Consider the following 17269-nt stretch of genomic DNA (forward strand, 5'->3'; position numbering starts at 1 on the left):
CCAATGTTCATTGCAGCACTATTTACAATAGTCAGGTGATGGAAGCAACCTAAATGTCCATCAACAGATGAATGGATAAAGAAGATGTGGTACAGGCTTCCCTGGTGGCATAGTGGTTAAGAATCCACCTGCCAATGCAGGGGACACAGGTTCAAGTCCTGGTCCAGGAAGATCGCACATGCCGCGGAGCAGCTAAGCCCATGTGCCACAGCTACTGAGCCTGTGCTCTAGAGCCAGTGAGCCACAACTACTCAGCCTGCATGTCACAACTATTGAAGCCCGTGTGCCTAGAGCCTGTGCTCCGCAACAAGAGAAGCCCGCGCACCACGAGAAGCCCGGGCACCACAACAAAGAGTAGCCCCTGCTCGCTGCAACTAGAGAAAGCCCGCGCACAGCAACGAAGACCTAATGCAGCCAAAAGTAAATAAATTTATATATTAAAAAAAAAGATGTGGTATATATATACAATGGAATATTACTCAGCCATAAAAAGGAATGAAATTGGGTCATTTGTAGAGATATGGATGGAACTAGAGACTGTCATACAGAGTGAAGTAAGTCAGAAAGAGGAAAACAAATATGGTATATATTTGCATATATGTGGAATATATGTGCATATATTTCCACATATATGTGGAATCTGGGAAAATGGTACGGATGAACTGGTTTGCAAGGCAGAAATAGAGACACAGATGCAGAGAACAAATGTATGGCTACCAAGGGTGGAAAGTGTGGGGTGGTATGAACTGGGAGATTGGGATTGACATATATACACTAATATGTATAAAATAGATAACTAATGAGAACCTGCTGTATAGCACAGGGAACTCCACTTCACTGTACAGTAGAAACCAGTACAACACTGTAAAACAACTATACCCCCCCACAAAAAAAAGAATTTGAAATGAGACCGATGCACACAGTTGCATTTTTCTCCAGCTACATTTAAACTATCAATACTTGGATGCAGGTACAGAGTGTGAGCAGAGAGCTGGATTTAAGCAGGGTTGAGGTTCTGCCAGGTGAATACAGTATAGTGGATGATGTAGGGAGTAGAAAGTAAGATATGAGCCAGGTGCTTAGTCAGTTAATGAGTGACAGGGAGTGACTAAAAAGTCTGAGGTGAGAACACTAAGGAGGTTGAAGAGGCAGAAGAAAAAGAATTGGAAGACATGAATCCGAAAGAAGCTTTTTGAAGGAGGAGGGGGAATATGGTTTGGAAGTAGCAATGGTAAGAAAGGATAACAGCCTTGTCTTTAGGCCCAACCTGTGGCTTCCTCATTTCTCATATCCCTACCTGAGAGTGAAAGTCTGCAACAATCTTTGAAGCTAATTTTCAGTATAAGAAGAAACCTCTTTCTTATAGGCATAAGGATTTATAAGAGTACAAACTAGATTAAGAGACAAGTTTAGGAAATGAGTATTAAAATATCCTCAAAGGTCAATACTTTTTTTAACTACTCAAATCCCAACTAACCCTAGCTCAGGTCCTTCTTTGGCTAGTTGAGAATTAAATGTACTATTTTACCTGTATATACTTGGCATAGCTAGAGCCTTCCCTTTAGGAAGCAGTAGTTTTAATCTAAGTACCTAGTTCCTTTCCCAGCTCATATTTGGCTACTCTGCTAGCCTACTTCTTTGTTGTGGTGGTTCCCACTTTGAAAAGCTTTACACAACCAGCTCCTTGCTTTTTAACCATTCCCTGTCTCCTACCTAGACAAGTAGATTCCATTTTTCAATGTATTATTTGAGCCCAGAGCACTTCTGTCAACCTTGGAAGGCACCAGTTGATGTAACAAATAGGGCAATTCCAAACGTACAGTCTGCTTTACAGACGTTTGCTTCTAACTTATCACCTGGAACTCTGAAATATTTTTTTCCCAAACAAATTACAAGTGATGGCTAAGTTTCCCAGCTAGCCTTATGAATGCCACGTCTCCTTAAGTGAGCTGAGCTGCAATAGTAGGTTACTCTGGATGCCTGTGTTTAAAAACAAAAAAAATTTCTTCTTTCTTGGTATAGATCCTAGTCAAAATGTCTAAATGAATGAAATTTATTTCTGGACTCTCCCCTACCTCCCTTTCTGTACTCCCGCGCATCTTCTAATGCCTTAAGCTCCAAATGCTATACTTCCCTACTTTCAGCCTATTCTGCACACCTCTTGCCCCCAAGTACTTCTAGGCTTCAGAATCAGAACCACTTCCCACTTCCCCCAAATTCCCAGTTTTTCAATTTATAGCGAAGCTTCCCTTAACTTAGAAAGAACATAATGTCTTTACTAAACAGTACACATCACTATCATCTAAATGAGTGAGTATGTTAACCTAAATAAGCCCTGGGAGAAATTTCGGCTGAAGTATCAAAAGTAAAGTGAAATATTTAGGAAATGTTAGGAAAAGCACTCTGTCTGCCGACTGCAGGGAAATTATGAATTGGTCATGCAGTTCCTTTACTTTTGAACACAAACTTAGTTGCTTAATATTTTTCCTCAGGGGTTTCATGGAAAGCAACAATGGAAATTCAGCCTAAATGGAGAAACACAGAAACCACAGAAGCATCACATAAAGGTACACACAATGGGGTAATTTTCCTCAGACTTAACATATCAACTCAATCTTCCTACAACTAAGTTATTTTTACAAACTTGAACTAGATCAATACACATACCTTCTCTTTGCTCTTTTAATTTCTTCCGGAAAACCTCAGCCCGGATCTCCTCAAAGGAGAACTCCCCAACTCCTGCATAAATCTTCTCCTTACAATACATCATTTTCTCTTTCTTCTCCTCAGACTCTTGCTGAAGGCTCTGAACTCTTTGCAGGAGATCTCCTTCTTCCTTTCCAGGCTTTCTTGTGCTTAGAATGTGGTTTATACTGGGTTCAATTTTACATGGTGTCCTAAAAGAAGCAAGATAACTATTATTCACCATACAGATCAAATGAGTTATTTCTTACGTTTTGACAGAACACAGGGACAATGTCAGTAGTGAGGCTACATGTGAGCGATTCCAAAAAAACAAAAACAAAAAAGACTGAGAAAACAGGCTAAAAATAATTTACATGGTCCATCAACAATTATGTTCTGAGTACTACTATGATGAAGAAGGAAATTAGGTGTAAGTTAGGGTCATCATATAGCTTTTATTACTTACAGGTAAAAATAAATCTGAATACCATATCTTTTTTTTAAAGGAGGTAATATTTTTATTAAAAAAATTGTTTTTATTGAAGTATAGTTGATTTGTGTTAGTTTCAGATGTACAGCAAAGTGATTCACTTATACATATATATATATATATACTTATAGATATATTCTTTTTCAGATTCTTTTCCCTTATAAGTTATTACAAAATATTGAGTATAGTTCCCTGTGCTATACAGTAGGTCCTTGTTGGTTATCTATTCTACATATAGTAGTGTGTATATGTTAATCCCAACCTCCTAACTTATCTCTCCCCTCATCTTTCCCCTTTGGTAACCATAAGTTTATTTTCTATGTCTGTGGAAATATCTAAATCAAAGCCAGTGTATGAAATGAAGTTAACTTATGCAATACAGCCCATTTTCCATTGTTTAGCACCCCAAAGAATTAGAGTTAGGAATATAGCATTTAGGGAACTGATGATGTGAAATTCAATGTTCTCAGCTGAGGGGGAAGAATGAGAGTGGTAATATCGGTTTGAAAAGAATGAAGCATAAAGTACCTCAATCGGGATAGGGCAGATGTTCTCAATCTGGACAATGGATCAGAATCACTTATGTATCTTTTATTTTCTTATGTACCTTTTTACAACTAAAGATACCTGGTCTTCACCTCAGATACACTGGATCAGAACCTTGAATGGCCCAAGCATCTACATGCTTAAAAGCCTTCCTCAACTGATAAAAGACTCTATGAAAATCCCACACAAACATCATACCTAGCATATACGAAGGGTTATAGCTTAGTTATGAGGAAACTCTTGCCATGGGGTGCAAAATACGACCTAATATTAGAACTCCACAATGTTACATATTAGACTGAATCTCAGACTGCCTGTTTATTTAATCATCATCTATCTTATTTTTTCTTATAAACAGAAATGCCAAGGGTTAGGAAGAAAAAGACATCCAGAAAGAAAAAGCAGGTTACGAGGAAAAACTGCCATAATTTCTCATTACTGTCAATAACAAAGGTAGAACACCTCATTTAAATCACAGTGACTGTCTTTGACTACAGCAATGTTAATATAAACCTATTAAGTTTGTTCCTTAATAATACCAACAAATAGTCTTTTAGCCCTAACATACTCAAAAAAATATAGATGTAAAGGAAATAAAACTTTGGTTTACCTTCATCCCCACAAAGAAGAAAATGCCTTTGGGAACTAGGATAGGTGCCCCTGCCCACTCTTCATAATTCCCACCTCAAAATATCTGGAAACCAAACTCACATAACTGGCTGTTGTGCAGTCTCTTCCACATATGGAGTAAAACTGGGAAGCACAGAGGGTACAGCTGTCATAGAAGCTGCATTGCCACGAGGCTGGCGATGAAGAAGAAAACTAAAATTACCATGGTTTTACATTCTGACACAACATATGCAGACCATGCCTAATTATTCAAGAGGAATTAAGAGAGATGCTAAAAATACTCATCTACTCTAACTCTGAAGTCTTTGTTATGTCAGCAAATAAACTGGATCTAAGAGTCCTTACCCTGTATTCCAAAGGCCTGCCTGTGTTCCAAGGGCCAGCTTGCAGCTCATTCTCTTTGGCCCTGGACACAGGAGGTGCTATCCATGGCTGCCCTGTAGGCCTAGATGACTCCTCTCTAGAAGGTTGATCAGCATTTTCATCAAAAACAGTAATTCTAGAATTACTTTGCATCTGTTGAAGAACTGGATTTTGGAGTCCTCTGTTCTGCCTTGGAGCTAAGAGAAAAATATTAAAACTCCATGTAAAATCTTTAATTATCAATTTAGATGCCCAAGAAGGTATACCTAATTCTTTCCCAAATCAAGGAGATTACTTCTACTACCACACAATCATAGATTTTTTTAAATAATAATTTTAAAAACCTTAATGGATCAAATTAGTAATTTTTAAGTCCATTCTGTATGTTACTTATACCCTACCTCTTTTCCCTCACCTGTAATCTTTTATGCATAGATAACCAAGAAACAAATTCTACATCTTCCTTCAGTCATCATTCTAACATTGCCTAATTTTACCAGACTAACCTAATCTTAATCTTCATTTTTCAGTTTAAAACTTTCTCTCAATGGAAATCAGCTGAAATGTACTGAATCTAGAAAAAGCAAATTAGCCCACTTATTAGTGGTATTCTCTTTAGTGGGGCTGCTTATTAGAATCAAGCTTCATCATGATCTGGATGAAATATTCTTTAAGACTATATTCCTTATACCCTAATTCTCAGATCTCCAAAGAACATTCTGAGTATTAATTTTTATTTATTTTTGGCAGCATTGGGTCTTTGTTGCTGCACACGGACTTCTCATTGCAGTGGCTTCTCTTATTGGGGAGCACGGGCTCCAGGGCGCACAGGCTTCAATGGTTGTGGCGCACAGGCTCTAGAGCGCAGGCTCAGTAGTTGTGGTGCATGGGCTTAGCTGCTCTGCGGCATGTGGGATCTTCCCAGACCAGGGCTCAAACCCATGTCCCCTGCATTGGCAGGCAGATTCTTAACCACTGTGCCACCAGGGAAGTCCCCATTCTGAGTATTAAAAGTTGATATCAGGAAAGGGATAAGAGATCTTTTAAAAATCTGGTCTACATGTCTAACTGCTATAAATTTGGTTAATAATTATTTATCTTTGTACCTTCCACTCAATTTTGCTGTAAACCTAAATTTCCCTAAAAAATAGTGAATTTTTAAAAAAGCTATTACTGATCATCTTTAGGTATACAAAGACAGCCCAATTTCTGACCCCTCAAAACCTGAAGACCAAGTTAAAACATTCTTTGAGGATTTGGTACATGTAAGCTTTACTTTGATAATACTTGCTACATTATTGCATATATTCTTTCAACTAACAACTAAAACTGAGAAACTCTAGATGCTCCCTGTATATTAGGTTAGGTTTTTTTTCTCTCTCTTTTTCTTTTGCATTATAAGGGCCTCAGAATGGGTTTTTCTTAATTAAGAGACAAAATGCTGACATGTTTTAGTGTTACTGCACACTGTGATCTCAGTTCTCCTTAGACTTTTCTTTTTTGCTACCTAGTACTCAGAACAGAAGGACAATGTCCACATATATATTTATACATGTTCTCCTTACATAATTTGCCTACCACCTGAGACGAAGAGCTTCCCATAATAACACTTAACAAACTTACCCTTGAGAGCACCTCCTACACGGCTGATTGGAGCTCTTGCTGTCTTCTTCCCTTTGCTTTTTAGTTCAGCCAATGTGCTTCGTTGTGGTTCAGAAGATCCAAAAACTTCCTCCTCCTCTTCTTTCTCAAGTGCCAACAGAGTTTGCCGAGACACTCGAGCTTGGAATTGTCTAAAGTAAGAGAATGGACAATTAACATTTGGTGAGATGAACACTACTCACCAGATTCAAATTTCTTAATTTGTTAAATAAACAAGGGCGAAAAGTGGGATAAGGGAAGAAATATATACAAATAGCCAAAAGAAAGTGTTTAATCTCTCAGGAATAAAGAAAGCCACCTTGAAATCAGAAAAGGTTTTGGCTAGAATGATTTAGCTCCCCCTCTGTATGTCCAAACTTGACCAATTAAAAATACTCTGAAGAGCACGAGTAAGTTGATCTCAGGATCAGATCAGGATGTCTAAGATTAAGATCATAGAATTTATTAAGATGAGACTTTCCCACCAACTTTTTAAACTCACGAAATAGTTGAAAGAGTAAATGAGCACCCATATACCCTTTACCTAGATTCACTAATTGTTAACATCTTGCCACGTCTATTTTTATCGCTGCATGTCTTTCTCTCTCTACATAGAATCCCCACCCTACCCCCTACCCCACCATTTTTCCTGAATCAGATGAAATGAAGTTGCATCCAACAGGACATTTTACTTTAGTAAAGCTGGCAGAAGTTTGAAGTCTAAACTTCCTGTGCTGCTGCCCAAGTTTCAAGCATTATCAAAAGGGTGAAAAAACTGAATAAACTGCGAACGCTGGCCAAGATGGAACAAGCTCATGATAGCTTCTCTCTCTCTCACTGATTAGAATTAAAAACTCTAGACAAAATACAAAAAAGCAACTGAGATCTCTGAAACGTAAACAAAAGCAAGTGGACTGTGGAGAGGAGTCAAACTTGAAGAAACAACCCACACAGGGCTGCTTCCTGGTTTCTTTTTTTTTCCCCTTCATCTCTTTTCCTCACTTTGAATTGTTACACTGGTGGTGTGGGAAGCTAAAACTCCTAGAGAAACCTCATCTTTCTGGCCAGAGGACTGGGAAAACAGGACTCCGAGGGCCAATGAGTATGGGAGAAACATTGGAGAGGATGAGCTGAAGAAAGGGATCTCCTAATTCTATACATAAATTGGCACAAGCTCTGGACTCACCCCTGAGCTATGCATACACAGGGCAGACCCAAAGCAGCAGAGAAAAGGCTTTGAGAATTGAACTATAGTATAAACCACTGCCCAAGTCCTAGACTAACCCCAGAGCAACAGACACATGGGATAGACCCAAAGGTCTTTGGAAAATTGAATTGACACTGGAACCAATACCCACATAAGATGAAAAAGAAATTATGATATCTGAAGGTTAGTTACCTAATAAGACAAAAACATCAACATTCTCCAGAGAACATCAACCAACAGGACCTAGAGTCGAATAATTCAGGATAAATGTCCAGGATATCATCCAAAATTAAGTCACACACGAAGAACTGGGAAAATGTGACCGATTCTCAAAGGAAAAAAAAATCAACAGATACAAACATCAAATGACCCAGGTGTTAGAGTTTTCAGACAGAGATTTTAAAGCAGCTATTATAATGATGCTCCATAAGATAAAGGTAAAAACATTTGAAATGAGTGGAAAGATAGTTCTCAGCAGACACACAGAAAGTATGAAAAAGAATCAAATGGAAATTTTAGACCTGAAAAACACAGTATCCGAAATAAAAAATTTACTGGATATACTCATTATCAGAATGGAGAAGACTGAGAAAAGAGTAAATGAACCTGAAAACAAATAAATAAAAATTGGCCACCCTAAAGAACAGAAAGAATAAAGGTTAAATTTTTTTTTTTAATGAACAGAGCTTCAGGGACCTGTGGGACAATATCAGAAAGTCTAACATATGTGTAACTGAAGTCCCAGAAGAAAAGGTATAGACACGTTTTGCTTTTGTTTTTTTTTGTGGTACGTGGGCCTCTCACTGTTGTGACCTCTCCCATTGCGGAGCACAGGCTATGGACGCGCAGGCTCAGCGGCCATGGCTCACAGGTCCAGCCGCTCCGCGGCATGTGGGATCCTCCCGGACCAGGGCACAAACCTGTGTCCCCTGCATCGGCAGGCAGACTCTCAACCACTGCGCCACCAGGGAAGCCCTAGACACATATTTTTAAAATAATGGCTGAAAACTTTTCAAATTTTGTGAAAGGCATGCATTTACAAATTCAAAAAGTGCCGTAATCCCCAAATGGATTAAACATAAAGGTAATCACACCTAGACACATCATGATCAAACTGCTGAAAAGCAATGTTGAAGAAAAAAACCTTAAACATACCCAGAGAAAATCAACACACTACAAAAAATGGGGAAGAACCATTCAAATGACTACAGGTTTCCCATCAGAAGTCATGGAGTCCAGAAGATAGAAACATGTTAAAAGAACTGTTAACCAGAATTCTACATCCAGTGAAAATATCCTTCAGGAATGAAGATGAATAAAGACATTCTCAGATGAAAACAAAACTAAGATAATTTTTAGGCAAAAGACTCACTCTAAATGAATGGCTAAAAAAACCCCTCACTGGGCTGAAAGGAAATGACACCAGAGGAGAACTTGGAATTTCAGGAATAAAGAAAGAACAAAAATGGTAAATATAAAAGATTATTTTTCTCCTAAGTTCTTTAAAATATGTATGGCTGATGAAAGCAAAAATTATAACATTGTCTGATGGGGTTTTCTTCTTTTTTAAAAAAATTTATTTATTTTATTTATTTATTTTTGGCTGTGTTGGGTCTTTGTTGCTGCGCATGGGCTTTCTCTACTTGCAGCGAGCGGGGACTACTCTTCCTTGCGGTGTGCAGGCTTCTCATTGCGGTGGCTTCTCTTGCTGTGGAGCACAGGCTCTAGGTGCATGGGCTTCAGCAGCTGTGGCACGTGGGCTCAGTAGTTGCGGCTCACGGGCTCTAGAGCGCAGGCTCTACAGAGCAGGCTCAGCAGCTGTGGCTCATGGGCTTAGCTGCTCCGGGGCATGTGGGACCTTCGTGGACCAGGGATCGAACCCGTGTCCCCTGCATTGGCAGGCAGATTCTTAACCACTGCGCCACCATGGAAGTCCCGGATGGGGTTTTCAATGTATGTAAATATAATACATACAACCAGTATATCAAAAAAGTCGGGAAGATAAAGAACCTATATGGTTATAAAGCTTTTATATTTTACTTGAAGGTACAATATTAACTCTAAGGAGACTGTGAAAGGTTAGATATATGTATAATATACCCTAGAGCAACCACTAAAAAAGTAACAGACAAAAAGCCAATAAAATAAATTTAAATGAAATAAAAAAAAAATTCAAATAATCCAAAAGAAGACAGGAAAGGGGCAACAGACGAACAAAAGACAGAGAACAAACTGAAAACAAATAATAACAGATCTAAATCCCCCAAAATTGATAATTCCATTAAAATGTTCTAAGTATACCACATAAAAGATACTGCAAGAACTGAGAAAAACACAACACCCAACTCTTTAGCGTGTAAGAACCACTTTAAATATAAAGACATTGACAGGTTAAAAGCAAAAGGAGCAACCTGATTAAAAAATGGGCAGAAGACCTTAAAAGGCTTTTTTCCAAAGAGGAAATGCAGATGGCCAGAAGGCACATGAAAAGACGCTTAACATCACTAATCATCAGGGAAATGAAAATCAAAACCACAATGAGGTATCACCTCACACCTGTCAGAATGGCTATCATCAAAAAGAACACAAATCACAAATGTTGGCAAGGATGTGGAGAAAAGGGAACCCTTGTACACTGTTGTAGGAATGTAAATTGCTGCAGCCATTATGGAAAAGAGTATGGAGGTTTCTCAAAAAACTAAAAACAGAACTACCATATGACCCAGCAATTCCACTCCTGGGTATATATCCAAAAAAAACCAAATACACTAATTTGCAAAGATAAATGCACTCCAGTGTTCAGAATAGTGTTATTTTCAATTGCCAAGATACGGAAGCAACCTAAGTGTCCACAAACAGATGAATGGATAACCAAGATGTGGTATACATATACAGTGGAATACTACTCAGTCATAAAAAAGAATGAAATCTTGTCATTTGCAACAACATGGATGAACTTGGAGGAGATTATGCAAAGTGAAATAAGTCAGAGACAGAGACAAATACTGTATGCTATCACTTATATGTGGCATCTAAGAAATACAACAAACTAGTGAATAAAATAAAAAAGAAACAGACTCACAGATATAGAGAACTAGTGGTTACCAGTGGGGAGAGGGAAGGGGGAGGGGCAACATAGGGGTAGGGAATTGGAAGGTACAAACTATTAGGTATAAAATAACCTACAAGGACATATTATACAACACAGGGAATACAGCCAATATTTTATAATAACTATAAATGGAGTATAACCTTTAAAAATTGTGGATCACTATATTGTACGCCTGTAACTTTTACAATACTGTACATCAACTATACTTCAACAAAAAAAAGAACTCCCTTTGTTAAAAAGAAAAAAGTAAAAGGGAATCCACACAAAAACCTGTAATGTGAATGTTTATAGCAGCATTATTTCATAATTGCCAAAAATAAAAACCTAAATGCCCAATAACTGAAGAATGGATAAACAAAATGTGGTATGTCCATAGAATGACATATTATTCAACAGTAAAAAGGAATGAAATACTGATATATGCCACAACTATGTTCATCTATGATGAACCCTGAAAACATGCTAAGTGAAAGAAGCCAGTCACAAAAGACCACATAATGTAGGATTCCATTTACGTGCAATGTCCAGAAGAGGCAAATGCAGAGAGAGAAAGCAGATTAGTGGTTGCCTGGAACTGGGGTGAGTGGGAATGGGGAGTGACTGCTAATAAGTATGGAATTCATTTTGGGGTGTTAAAAATGTTGTAAAATTAGATTGTGGCAATGGCTGCACAACTCTAAAACTGTTAAAAAAAAAAAAAAGTAAAGAAAGGAAAAAGATGTACCATGCAAACTAAAGAAAGTTGGACTGCCTATATCAATATCAGATTAAGCTGACTTCAGAACGAGTATGATCAGGGATAAAGATGAACATTATATAATGATAAAGGGATCAATTCTAAATGTGTATAAACCTAACAACAGAACTTCAAAATATATGTAGCAAGACTGATATGAGCTCAAAGAAGAAACATAAATTCACAATAAAAGAGGGAATTCCCTGGTAGTCCAGTGGTTAGGATTCTGCACTCTCATTGGTGAGGGCCCAGGTTCAATCCCTGGTCGGGGAACTAAGATCTCACAAGCCACGCGGCAAGAAAAACGAACAAACAACCAAAACACAATAAAAGAAACTTCGAAATTCCTCTCTCAGTAACTGATAGAGCAAGTAGACCGAAAATCAGCAAGGATACAGAAGACTAGAACAGATTACCAATCAACTTAACCTAAATGACATTTACAGAACATTTTACTCCAAAACAGCAGAAAAGACATATTTTTCAGGTATACACAAAACATTCACAAGGATAGACCATATTCTGGGCCATAAAATGAACCTTAATAAATTCAAAAGAATTGAAATCATACAAATTATGTTCTCTGATCATAATGGAATTAAACTAGAAATCAGTAACAGGGAGATATCTGAAAAATCTCCGAACATGTCCTAATTAAACAATAGACTTCTATATAACCCATGGATCAAAAGGAAGACATAAAGAAAATTAAAAAATATTTTGAACTGAATGAAAATGAAAATATAATATTATATCAAAATTTGTGGGATACGGCTAAAGCAGTCCTTAGACAGACATTTTTTATATTAGAAAAGAAAATTCTAGAAATTAGTGCTCTAAGTGTCACCTTAAATTAAAAAAAGAAGGGCAAGTTAAACCCAAAGCAAGCACAGAGAAGGAAATAATAAAGAGCAGAAATTAATAAAATTAAGAGCAGAATATCAATTAAGAGAAAAATCAATGGAACCAAAAGCTGATTCCCTAAAAAGATCAAGAGAAATCAATAAACTTCTACCCAGACTGACAGGAAAAAGAGAAGACCAATATCAGGATTATCAATATGAAAAATGAAAGAAGGGGGGTTACTACATAACCTACAGACATTAAAAGGATAATAAAGGAATACTATGAACAATTCTATGTCCATAAACTCATCACTTGGATGAAATGGACCAATTCCTTGAAAGACAAAAACTACCAAAGCCCACTAAGAGAAATCAAAGATCTAAATAAATGGAGAAATATACCTTGTTCATGCACAATATTCATCAAAATCCCAGGAAGCTGATTCTAGAATTTATACACAGAGTCAAAGGAACTAGAAGACTTAGAAAGAACAGTTAGAAGACTCATATTACCTGATTTCCAGACTTACTATAAAACTCCAGCAATCTAGATAGTGTGATATATACCAATGACAGACACAGAGATCAACAGAACAAAACAGAGTAACAGAGATAAACCTATACAAATATGATCACTTGCTTTTTGACAAAGATGCAAAGGTAATTCAATGGAGAAAGTCTTTTCAACAAGTGGCACAGGAATAAATGGAGGCTCATATGCAAAATAAAAAAAAAAACAGCCTTAAAAAAAAAAAACAGCCTTGATACCTTCTACAAAAATTAACTCAAAATGGATCACAGATTTAAATGTAAAAAGTAAACTATAAAACTTCAGGATAAAAACATAGGAGTGACCTCTGTGACCTTCAGCTAGATGGAATTCTTAGATATACCAAAAGCACGATCCATACAAGAAATAATTGTAAGTTAAACTTCTTCAAAATTAAAAACTTTGGTCTATAAAAAACACTCCCAGACTTAAGCTAGGAGAAAAGACTTACAAATCACTCATCTGACAAAAGGCTTGTATTCAGCATATATAAAGAACTCTTACAACTCAAATGCATTGTGCTAAATGAAAGCAGCCAGAATCAAGACTATATACTGTATGATTCCATTTATATGACATTATGGAAAAGGCAAAACTATAGGGCTGGAGAACACATCAGTGGTTGCTAGAGGTTGGGATTGTGAGTAGGTGTTGACAACAAAGGGATAACGTGAGGGAATTCTATGGAGTGATGAAATTATTCTATATCTTGATTATGGTAATGGTTACATGTCTCTACTCACTTGTGAAAATGTATAGAACTGTACACCAAAGAGTACATTTTACAGAATGTTAAATGGAAAATATTTAAATATGTCTTTTAAAAAACTGAATAGTAATGAAGTTAACTTGCCAATCCATAGAGAGCACTTTATTCAGATGCAAAACGACTGTTATTAGTTTTAACGAGTTAAGACAAGCTCCAGGGAAGCAGTTTACCGGTGCTGGGACTGCAGTCTTTCCAGTGGTTCAGCCTTCTGTTGAATCCCTTCCTGAAATATCACATCTGCTCTCTTAAAGTTTTCTCTAGCTTCGTATTCTTCAGCCCATGAGATATAGAATTGAGCAAGTGAAATGCCAATTCCTTGGTTATGTAAATAACTGTACATATCCAAAGGTTCATTGCATAAATGCCCCTGTAACAAATGAAAAGCGTTAGCAATTAACCAATTTCTCTTCACTTACTGAGTGTCTATTATGTGCCAAACAATCACTGGAGATACTATATGTAGTTTCTGCACTGAAAAAAATATATCTATTATAATACAATGTTATAAGGAATATATTGGGAGGACCTAAAACATAGACAAAAGAGATTAATTTGTAAGAAAAAGAGATAGGGAGGAAAGACTTTAAGAAGGTATGACATTTGAGTGTGGCACTTAAGGAAGAATAGACTTACATAAGGTAGACAATGGAAAACGAAGGGCATTCTAGGCAGAGAAAATAGCATAAGCAAAGACACTAAAGACTAGAAATTTGTAGGGGTGTAGGCAAGACAGGAGTTTGGGAAAAAAAGGTCTGAACAGTCTTGAAAGTCAAGCTAATCAATTTTAAATATACTTGATAGTCAATGTTATATGTGTCGGGGTAGGAGAGCTATAAGCAAAGAAATGACATGGTCAAATCTATATTTTAGAAGGGACCTTATAAGACCAGTTACAATGTAGATAATTCTAGTAGCAAGAAGGGGAGGAGAGAGGGATCACTAAAAATCCCACACCACTAACAGTTTTATGTATTTTCTTCAGTCTTTGTTTTTCCCTTAGGGAAAAAAAGGAACATATATCATTTTACCCAGGATAAAAGGATTTTTGTCATTTTACAGTTTTAATCATAATTAAATGTTTTTATTCCATTTGATAGTGCATCATTCATTTTTCCATGCGGCTACTTACTCTTCATTATTATTTTTAAATGGGTGAAAAATGTTCCATCTAGTAGATCTTCCATCATTTAATTATTCCCCTATTTTTTTGATAAACCACTTCTAATTTTGCCTAATATAAATAATTGTATAATAAATATCCTTAAGCATACTGCCTTTCACAATTTACATTATTCCCTTAAATTCCTATAAGTAGAACTATGTTAAAAAGTAAATTGCTTTCTAAGACGGTTTTACAAATTTAAAATGTTAGCAGTTATTCCCAAATATAATTTCACAGATAATACTTATTTTTAAAAGTTTCTCCTTTCATATAGAAAGTAGCATTTCAGTGTTCTAGTTAGGAGTTCTTTCACTACTGCGGAGGATAACATTTTCTCCTGTTCATTTACCATCTGTCTTCCTCAAAAAAGTAAACTCCACGAAGGCAGAAAACATTGCTATCTACTATATTCAGGTCCCTACCCAGAGTCTGGTAGAAAAAGCCTGAAAAAATGAAATGCTCCATTTATATCTTTGACAAAAACAATTAGTATTTTATACTTTAATTTTGCAGTAATTTAGTAAATGCAGTTTTTCTGCTTATCCGAATTAGAGATGTTTTCCCATATGTGATGGTGTTTCAAGCAAAGTTATAATTCTCAATGCGTTATCAGTATAAGATCCAGTCCTCGATATCTATTACTACATAAATAAAGCTTAAAATTGACTGCACTTCGTTAACGGCTTTCTGAATAGCTGTGGTACAGCATGGGATAGCCAGTACATATCAGGTTATTCCAGACTGCTGAATGAGATCACTTAAGAAATAACATAAATATCAATAAAAGGATAAGATGGTGAGATTAATAGATTCAAAAGTTAAACATACCTTTTTGGTAACCTTAAAAAGCCAAATTAAAACAATTTTACACTTTTAACTAAAAATACTGGATATTTTCTAAGAACAAATTTTTCCTTAGCTAGATTGTAGTTATCCTTTATAAAAATAACTGGGGCTTTCCTGGTGGCCAATGAAGGAGACAGGGGTTTGAGCCCTGGTCTGGGAAGATCCCACATGCCGCAGAGCAACTAAGCCCGTGTGCCACAACTACTGAGCCTGCGTGCCACAACTACTGAAGCCCACGCACCTAGAGCCCGTGCTCCACAGCAAGAGAAGCCATCACAATGAGAAGCCAGAGCGCTGCAACGAAGAGTAGCCCCCACTGGCCGCAAGTAGAGAAAGCCGGCATGCGGCAATGAAGACCCAACACAGCCAAAAATAAAAATAAATAAAATAAAATAAATTTTAAAAAACCCAAAAAAACCCTCTGACTGCAGAAATCTTTCTGCAAATCAAAAGAGTAGTGTGAGAAACCCACCTTTACTCCTCTTGACTAAGAAAGACAGCAAAATAGTTTCATATGGACCTTATTTTCCAGGTGCAAAGTTTAAATTACTGCTGATCACTCTAGGGCTGATAATTTGAATTTGACGGTTATCTAGACCAGTCCTTCTCAGATTACCTGTGGTGAAGGAGACAGTTGTGTGTGTGTGTGTGTGTGTGTGTGTGTTTAAAAGTTTCCATTCCATTGCTGATTTTTTTTTCCATTGCATTCATCTATTGGTGTATCATAAATTACCACAAATTTAGTAGCATAAAACAATTCAAGTTTACTGTCTTACAGTTTTTTGAGTCAGGATCAGTTGGGTTCCCCGTTCAAGGTTTCACCACATTGAAATCAAGGTACTGACTGATATTTTTTAAAAATACAATAAAAAGAGAAGTTACCAGAAAAATGAGGATGTGCTTAGATGTTGTGCCAATGCTAAACTGTTAACAAAATTTCTAAATGCTTACTCTCAATTTTTGTACTTATCTTGAACAGTCTACAGACCATTCTTTCAGGAGTACTGGTTTAGACTGTATCTTTTACTCTATGATAATCACTGCTTTTCAGTCCAAGCACCAGGTTAACACAAGTGAACAGAGAAATTATTCCAATTGTTACTTTTAATAGCTCCAACTAAATATAGTCATAGAAACCTGGGATTAAAAGTCACTTTAGAGGTTTATTTAGTTCAACCTTCTAATAAATCACACATAAGAATATTATATAGAATAGAATGAAGAACAAAATCCATTAGTATACCACCAGAAACCACAGTCTCCATACTAACAAATCTGTTTAGAATTCTTTGTGTGCCATCTTTTGTTATAAATTCCAACTACTATCCCTAAGGTAATTTCACCAACTTGTATAAGGATGCCAAGATATGTCAAATGTCCTGCAGAAATCAAGATAATGATATCTTCAGGATTCACCTAACTTCCTGTATTAGTAACTATTTGAAGTTTAAGTTAAGTCCTCCCCAAGGGATATATTTTAGCCAGAAATCTTATTAATTTCCAGTGTTAGTATTTTAACATATTACAATGGTTGTAAATATTCTGTTATTTAGAATTATCTAATTACTTATTTTTAATAAATTTTTAATTCTTAAAAATGTATTTTTAATTTTTAAATATATTTTACTTAAAATTTTTTTATCCAATATCTAATTCTATCATCTAAAATTCTATTCTAAATATTTAT

At 36.4% G+C, this 17269-nt stretch overlaps 1 protein-coding gene across 3 annotated transcripts in view; it reads right to left on the bottom strand.

Moving 5' to 3' along the window:
• The window catches only part of BUB1B (BUB1 mitotic checkpoint serine/threonine kinase B), a 57559-nt gene that overhangs the window by 29549 nt on the left and 10741 nt on the right, over window positions 1-17269 (bottom strand). For all 3 annotated transcript variants that reach the window (XM_049705144.1, XM_004274006.4, XM_049705135.1), the window contains exons 5-9: window positions 13745-13941; window positions 6338-6507; window positions 4697-4911; window positions 4433-4524; window positions 2668-2897 (exon numbers count right to left, since the gene is read on the bottom strand). In XM_049705144.1, coding sequence (XP_049561101.1) covers window positions 2668-2897; window positions 4433-4524; window positions 4697-4911; window positions 6338-6507; window positions 13745-13941 — 904 coding nt within the window. The remainder of the gene's footprint in view (window positions 1-2667; window positions 2898-4432; window positions 4525-4696; window positions 4912-6337; window positions 6508-13744; window positions 13942-17269) is intronic.

Source organism: Orcinus orca, chromosome 2 (genome assembly GCF_937001465.1).
Source record: "Orcinus orca chromosome 2, mOrcOrc1.1, whole genome shotgun sequence".
NCBI classification, from domain to species: domain Eukaryota; kingdom Metazoa; phylum Chordata; class Mammalia; order Artiodactyla; family Delphinidae; genus Orcinus; species Orcinus orca.